Source organism: Meleagris gallopavo, chromosome 21 (genome assembly GCF_905368555.1).
Source record: "Meleagris gallopavo chromosome 21, MGAL_WU_HG_1.1, whole genome shotgun sequence".
NCBI classification, from domain to species: domain Eukaryota; kingdom Metazoa; phylum Chordata; class Aves; order Galliformes; family Phasianidae; genus Meleagris; species Meleagris gallopavo.
The window spans coordinates 6,573,048-6,579,955 of NC_139424.1; the positions used below are offsets into that span (position 1 = coordinate 6,573,048).

The following is a 6,908-nucleotide window of genomic DNA, read 5'->3' on the forward strand; positions in this document are numbered from 1 at the left end:
TTTGCTTCTTTGTCTTTATCATGCAGCCTTCATTTCCAGTGGAGTTCACAGCTGGAGGCTTCCTGTGGGTCTCTGGGCTGATCATTATTTTGCTTGGAGGTGTATACCTAATTTTTGCTCAGGTATGTGGCTCTCTGGTCTAGTCTCATTGTAAGAATGAAAACAAGCAAACAAAACCGTCACTGACGTGGAGGCAACAGATTTGGTTCTGTTTGATTCTGAGGTCAGAATGTGCATGAGTGGATGGCAGGAGAGAACCCTGCTCTGAAACACAGTATCAGAGTGATCCTGTAATGACAGGAGTGGTATAGGCCAGGCTCCTGGGCAAGAGGAGGAATAGGCTCACAACAGTAATTAATTAGGAGTGACTTGTGATTTATGGTACTAAAATGCATCTCTAGCATTTAGTGCTATTAATACTATTAATAAGGACATAAGGCTGAGCCATTATTTAGCCTTTGTTTGTACTTTTCCTTTTACAAATAAAGCTGTGGAAGAGTGACTAACTGAAAATTTGGATCTTGACAATGAAAGCACAAGGAGGAGATTATGGAGTGAACCTCTCTCCTGTACAATAGGCTGTGCCAGGCAGGAATCGATCTGTAGGATGTTCTGTTGCTCTGATGAATGGCTACCATTGATTTTTCTCAATTAGAGTCTGTATCTGCGGAGGAGACGCCAATCCCTGAAGACTATGTGTTCTGACAGCTGTGTTGAGATCTTGATGTATGTCTCTTGAGGTTTTTTGCGCAATGAAAGCACGGGTGAAATTGGTTCTCTGCTGTGTGCTGCTAAGTTGCCCTAACATAACTAGAGAGATGGTGAGCAGGAAAGATTGATTCTCTGCCGCTGTCTCCTCTTTCCACCCTTTTCCTGCTTGTTTCTCCTACCTGCTGCATCTTGTCATAACCCTTTGTTGTGATAGACTGAGTGGGGTAGAGCCTGTCTTTGGATTTGTGATGGAATACAGATCTTCAGTTATTCCACAGTTTAGAGCACGTTAGAAAAAGAGCTCAAGTTTTGAATCATGTCATCACCATGGCTCAAATTTGATCAAAAAGAAAGAGACTTCATATTTTTTGAGGACAAATGTGTAGATGCATGTGTTTGCATGCATGTGTGCATGTATTTGTGAGTCACAGTTCTTTTTCTGTTTTCTGTCGGTTACGTGAGTTGCATCAAGCAGTTGAGAGCTTCCATACTGTGAGATTAACCAGTTCATAACAAAACTGCAACAATATGCACATTTGGTTATAACAGGATTTGCTTATATAAACTGTGTGCCTGAATAGCTGTCACTTTGTGTGCTCTCTGTAGCCTGGTAAAACATGTTCACTTTTCCTCGCAAAACAGAACTGCAAATGGGCCTTTTTGTTGAAGCAAATTACTGTGTCACTCATTCTACTTCTCTCCAGCTTCATCCAGGCTTTCTCATTGCTGTTGTCAGCAGTCCTGTATGGCGCAAGTTCAGAAAACTATGTGGCAGTGATGGTGTTCTCCCTGCTCCTGGGATGGGTGAACATGCTGTACTACACTCGGGGCTTTCAGCGCATTGGCATTTACAGTGTCATGATACAGAAGGTCAGTGCTTGGGAGACATTTTATGTGATAAACTTTTATGTGTCAGGAGCTGATAGAATTCCTGCAATTACTTTTATTCTCTCAAGACCGTGAAAACCATAAAATGAATTGATATATGGACCTGAAATAAATTGCAGAAGGAGATTAGATTTCTTCTTCAAGGAAGTACAGTTGAATCTGGCAAGTTAGAGCAGCTGACATTCACTTGTTGGTCAGAAAGTGACAAAACCAGCAGTCAAAGCCAGTGTAAGTTCCCTGGAAAAGCTGTGCTTGGACTGAGAAGTGTTTCCAGATCCATGTGAGAGTTTGGGACTAGAAAGGCAAGACAAAGCAGAGGTGAGATGAGAAGGGAAGGAGTCTGATCACCACTTGTATGAAACCCAGTGAGGATAGAAGAGAAAGAGCTATGTGCATTGAAATAATCTGGAAACAGCTGCTTGAGAAGGAATGACACTTCCTCCTGATTTATTTCAGACTATCCTGAGAGATCTGTTGCGTTTCCTCTTGGTTTATATTATCTTCCTCTTTGGTTTTGCTGCAGGTAAGGACTTAATCAGCATCATGTAGGCTGGGCTGCAGGAAGTAATGTTTTTCTGAGGAGGATTCCAATTCTGTTTTTCTTGTAGCTCTGGTTACGCTGATGGGGGACGCTCCTTCGCTCTCTCAGAACAAGTCTGTTGCTCAGATGGAGAGTGCTGGGAGCCATGCTATGTATGGTGGGCTGCTCAGCGTCTCCCTGGAGCTCTTCAAGATCACCATTGGGATGGGTGACCTGGATTTTCATGAACATGCCAGATTCAGATACTTTGTCATGCTTCTGCTGCTGCTTTTTGTGATCCTCACTTACATCCTATTGCTCAACATGCTGATTGCACTCATGAGTGAGACTGTCACTGATATTTCTGGTTACAGCAGAAGTGTTTGGAAGCTGCAGGTGAGACACAGTGCTGCTCAGCAGTTATCATGGTCCAAATTCCTACTTGAATTTCATAACATCAGGCATGATACTGTCTTTGTCCTAAACCTCAACTGTAAAGTTTTCTTTTATACAAATCTACCACTCTGGGGATAAACTCTAACATCATTTTTAGGTGTATTTAAAGCTCGTGTTGTTTGCCTGACTAGTAGCCCATTCAGATCCATGTGCACAAGTAACTTGAGTGAATTACAATTCTGGTCTGATACAGTTAAGCTGAGGAACACTTTGAGGCTGATCTCCGAAGTGATTTTTCAAGTCAAAGTACTTGCTGTCTGGGGGGAAGATTTAATGCAAATGAGGGACTGGGCTTTGCATGGCCTGTTTTTCCCCTGACATAGACTTCTTCTTTCAGAGGGCTATAGCTATTCTAGAAATAGAGAAGGCCTGGCTGTGGCGCCAAGGAGGAAAGAGGAGATCTGGCTGCTTGATGTCAGTGGGACTCAATAAAAAAGATGAGAGGTGGTGCTTCAGGTAAGACAGATGTGCTGTTACCCTTAAACTCCAGCATAGTGATGGATTCCTGTGAAAGATAAGCTGCTAACCCTGCTCCACCACAGGAGTTTCAACACTGACTTGGCTGAGAGTCTCAACCACATGTTCCTGGTACATGCACGCTTGCTGGTGATTTCACTGCTGAAAGTTTGAGAGCAAGTCACCAAGACGTGTGCTGTTTAGCCCACACCTGTGGATGTGGTTATGGTGGCAGGCTGACTGCAGCAATGCTTTCTTCACTGCTGCAAGTAGCTGTGCTTGGAGTTGGTTGTGGTGGTAGGGGTGTAGGCTGGTGTCCCCTTCCCTCAGGAGCATGCAATATGAGTGCAGTGTGAAAAGGCAATACTTCTCCACCCACTGAGGGGCTCAGAGCTCAGGTAAACTTTACTCAGAGAAACAAAGTGCCAGCAGCACTTCTGTAGCTCCAGGGTTTTATGTGCAATGAAGCGTGCATAGAAAGGGGAATCTAAAAGGTTCCTTTGTATTAAGTATGTTCCCTGGGAGGAACTGGAGTATTTTAAAACGAACAAGTGGTATAGGCCAGCATACCACATGCAGAGGGATAGGTATTTACCTCAGAGGGCTTAGGCTACAGAAGGTCTTTGCTCAAGAAAAAGCTCTGTAGGGTACTGTTGCTACAGTCAAAGTATTAAGTCTGTGTTAGCAGTATGGGATTGGCCAGGGGACAATGAGACCTAGATGAAATGCTGTGCTTCATGCATCTGTGTCTCCTGCATTTTGTTTCTCCAGAGTAGAGGAAATAAAATGGACAAGTTGGGCAAAGGAAGTGGGAGTTCTCAAGGAAGAGCCTGGAAACACCAGTGATTTGGAAATAAATCCGGAAGGTAAAGTCAAATAATGAAGAAATGTCTTCTGTGTCCTTCTGGCTTCCTGCTCAGCCACACTGTTTGCATGTTATGTCTTTTGGTAACAGAAATTTTAGGCCGGTTTGCTCAAGAAATTGTTTCAGAGTACTAAATAGTAGCAGCATCACTTGTGAGCTGAGTACATAAAGAACTGGAGTTCAGTAATAAATAACGAGAAGAAAGGAGAGGCCATTCCTATTTATCTCTATTGGAAATAGGCAGGAAGCACTACTGAATGGAGCAATAGGCAGGAAGCACTACTGAATGGAGCAATAGGCAGGAAGCACTACTGAATGGAGCAAGGGCTGTTCTTGCCTTTGACTTAGATCAGTACCCCAAATGCATGTTGCTTTTTGTATAAAAAAACTAAAATGTAGACCTACTCATTCTGCAGGTGTTAAAATCAAAGCTTTTACAGCATAAGTCAGGGCACTAACACTCATAACTTCATCAAATTCTGCCTTAGATCTAACTGTTTGCTTCCCTCATTATACCTGGGAGGCAGCTCTGTATGGAGAATGGAGAGCTGTTAATTTCTCTAGAAATGTTTTGCTCAGCTTGGGCAGAATCTCCATCAGAATTACACAGCTTCCTGCTCTTTCAGCATAGTCTCTTTCTAGACGCCAGAACTGCAGGAATGGGGAGGTTTCAGCACTTGAAATACTTAATTGGGTGTATGTTGGGTTTCCCTAAACCTGCATTCTTCTAAAAGCTGGATCCCTTTGTTAGCTTCCTGCTGACAAAGGGCTGCTGTTTTTATGTCTCCTGCTATAGAGATGAGATCACGGAAACAGGTGCCACAGAAACAACTGAGATCAGCTGTTTCAGAGGAGCAGTCACTGCTGCAACCCCAGCTATCAGCAACTGAGATGATGCCTCTAAAGGGACAAACCAGAAATCTTTAGCGGGTTTTCTTGTTTGCAACCTTGCTTCCATCTTCAAAGGAGTAGTTCTTCCTATAGCAGCTGGAAGAATTGAAGGCATTATCAGTGTTAAAGTGCATTTCATCAATGACTGTGGTTCACCCTGTGACATTAAATGTTTTCATGCACTTTAATTATAAATTTTCCTCTGAAGAAACCGTTTTTTTCCTCAACCTTTTCTGACTGACACTTTCCTATTACCATGTTTAAAGGTGCAAGAGCAAGATCATAGGGGCAATGGGGAGTAGGCTTTGAGAAGGCAGTGCTTTCTGAGCTGCATAGAAATAATGTTGTTTGTCAAAGAGAAGCAAAGAATGGGGTTCACCTATTTAAGAATGGGTTAACTTATTCTTTTGTCACAACACAACAACCTGCACTGAAGAGCTTTGGAATAAAGAGTATTTTAGAGGCATAAAAAATTGTTAATGATGGAACTGGCTTCTGTGTAAAACACTGCTGTTGTGAGATGTGAGTGGACAAATATTCAGGTTTCAGTCATTGTGAGCCATGCTAAGTCTTTGTCTCAGTACCTGAAGTGCTGGGATCACACCAGAATTCCCATTTTATACTATAGTAATGAAATCATTTGCACAGTGTGCACATTTGCTTAAGAGCACAAAAGTGATGTGAGTTTTCTGGAACTGTAACTTCACTAGGTGAATTTCTGAAGCATCTGTCTTTTAGAGATTGCATTGTTTCAGTAGAAAGCAGCAGCAGAATTTTACACATCGCTTCTGAGAGATAGATGGTCCAAAATGCTTCATGTGGTCGTTTCCTGTCAGTCTTGGTGAGCTTCTTATCTTTCTGTAATTGACTACGAGAACCTCATTGCTTCTTTGTATTGTGCACACTGCCTCAGGGTGGGAAATGTCTTAAGCTCTGAAGAGGAGGAAAAAATGAGCTATCTCACTTTTAGCCTACATTTAAAAATAATAATGTACTATTCTGCAAACTATAAATATAGCAAGTTTACTTAATTGAAAGTGTTGATTCTTGGATGTATTTTCAGAACATCAACCTCTCTCAAAAAGAAGTTGAAGATGCAATCAGTGTGGACTCCAAGGTGTAATCAAATTTCTGATTACATTTCACCCAGTACTGTGCTGACCTCGTTGCCATGCAAGTTATCTCCTGTTTTTCATGACCTCTTCTTAGCCACGTCTGAAACTGTAACAGGCTGCTGCATTGGAAACATCTTTCATAGAAGGAAAGATTAGTGAAAAACCTGAACAAGCTGCAGTCTACAAATGGTGGTGGTACCTTTCTTTCAGTAAGATAAACTGTGCAACTCAAGATCTCTTATCTCTTGTTTCCACTTTGAGCAAGTGAATCTAGAAGACTTGTCTTTTGAATACAATCATTTTAATCTTGTTGCTTATTTACATCTATGTGCCTGGCAGCAGAAGTACTACTTTTATAACCTGCTCAAATCAAATAGATTCTCCTGTGCTGGATGATTCCCTCTGCATCTTCACTATGTTGGGTATCTGAATTGTAACTAACTTTTCTCACTCCAGCTTCTGATGTTTTCTTGCTTTGTAAAACCTTCAGCTGCTTTTTCCATCTATGGCTTTGTCCTAAGTGTTCCCAAGATTTGGCAAAGTGCTCATATTGCACAAAGGGATCATCTGACATGGTAATCTATTGCTGTGCATGGTGCTTTGCTGAAACAGGGACACTTTGAGATTCTCAAGAAGTGCAGAATCAGATATGCTATCTGTTCCTGAAGTCTTAATAAACAACAAAAGAAAAATTGTGCTTGATGGTAGTGGTTTTGATAGGTGTGGGCTGTGACAGCTTGCTTTCAAGGTAACCTGCTTCTTGAACCTGTTTATCTTTAAATCACTTTATTTTAGTTTGTAGTGTTAATATTTTGATCTGCATTAAATTTTTTCCAAAAAAAATTTAGTGTTCATTGTGGAACAGGACTGTGATACTCCTTGTGTTTCACAGTCACTGCACAGAACACAGCCCCAGCCCTCTAAAACTCACAAATGAAGAATGATGGACAATAGACAGACAGATGCAGCAAACCACTACATCGAGTTGCTCAGAAGGTTTAGCAAT

The 6,908-nt window shown here is 41.8% G+C and overlaps 1 protein-coding gene across 1 annotated transcript in view; it reads left to right on the top strand.

Moving 5' to 3' along the window:
* LOC100540299 (transient receptor potential cation channel subfamily V member 2) overlaps positions 1–6,594 on the top strand; it is a 28,287-nt gene extending 21,693 nt beyond the window's left edge. Inside the window, exons 13-20 of the mRNA XM_010722085.4 lie at positions 27–122; positions 656–726; positions 1,416–1,581; positions 2,056–2,122; positions 2,208–2,515; positions 2,913–3,031; positions 3,803–3,897; positions 4,693–6,594. Of these exons, the coding sequence (XP_010720387.1) occupies positions 27–122; positions 656–726; positions 1,416–1,581; positions 2,056–2,122; positions 2,208–2,515; positions 2,913–3,031; positions 3,803–3,897; positions 4,693–4,823 (1,053 nt within the window). The 3' untranslated portion in view covers positions 4,824–6,594. The remainder of the gene's footprint in view (positions 1–26; positions 123–655; positions 727–1,415; positions 1,582–2,055; positions 2,123–2,207; positions 2,516–2,912; positions 3,032–3,802; positions 3,898–4,692) is intronic.
* The last annotated feature ends 314 nt before the right edge of the window (positions 6,595–6,908 follow it).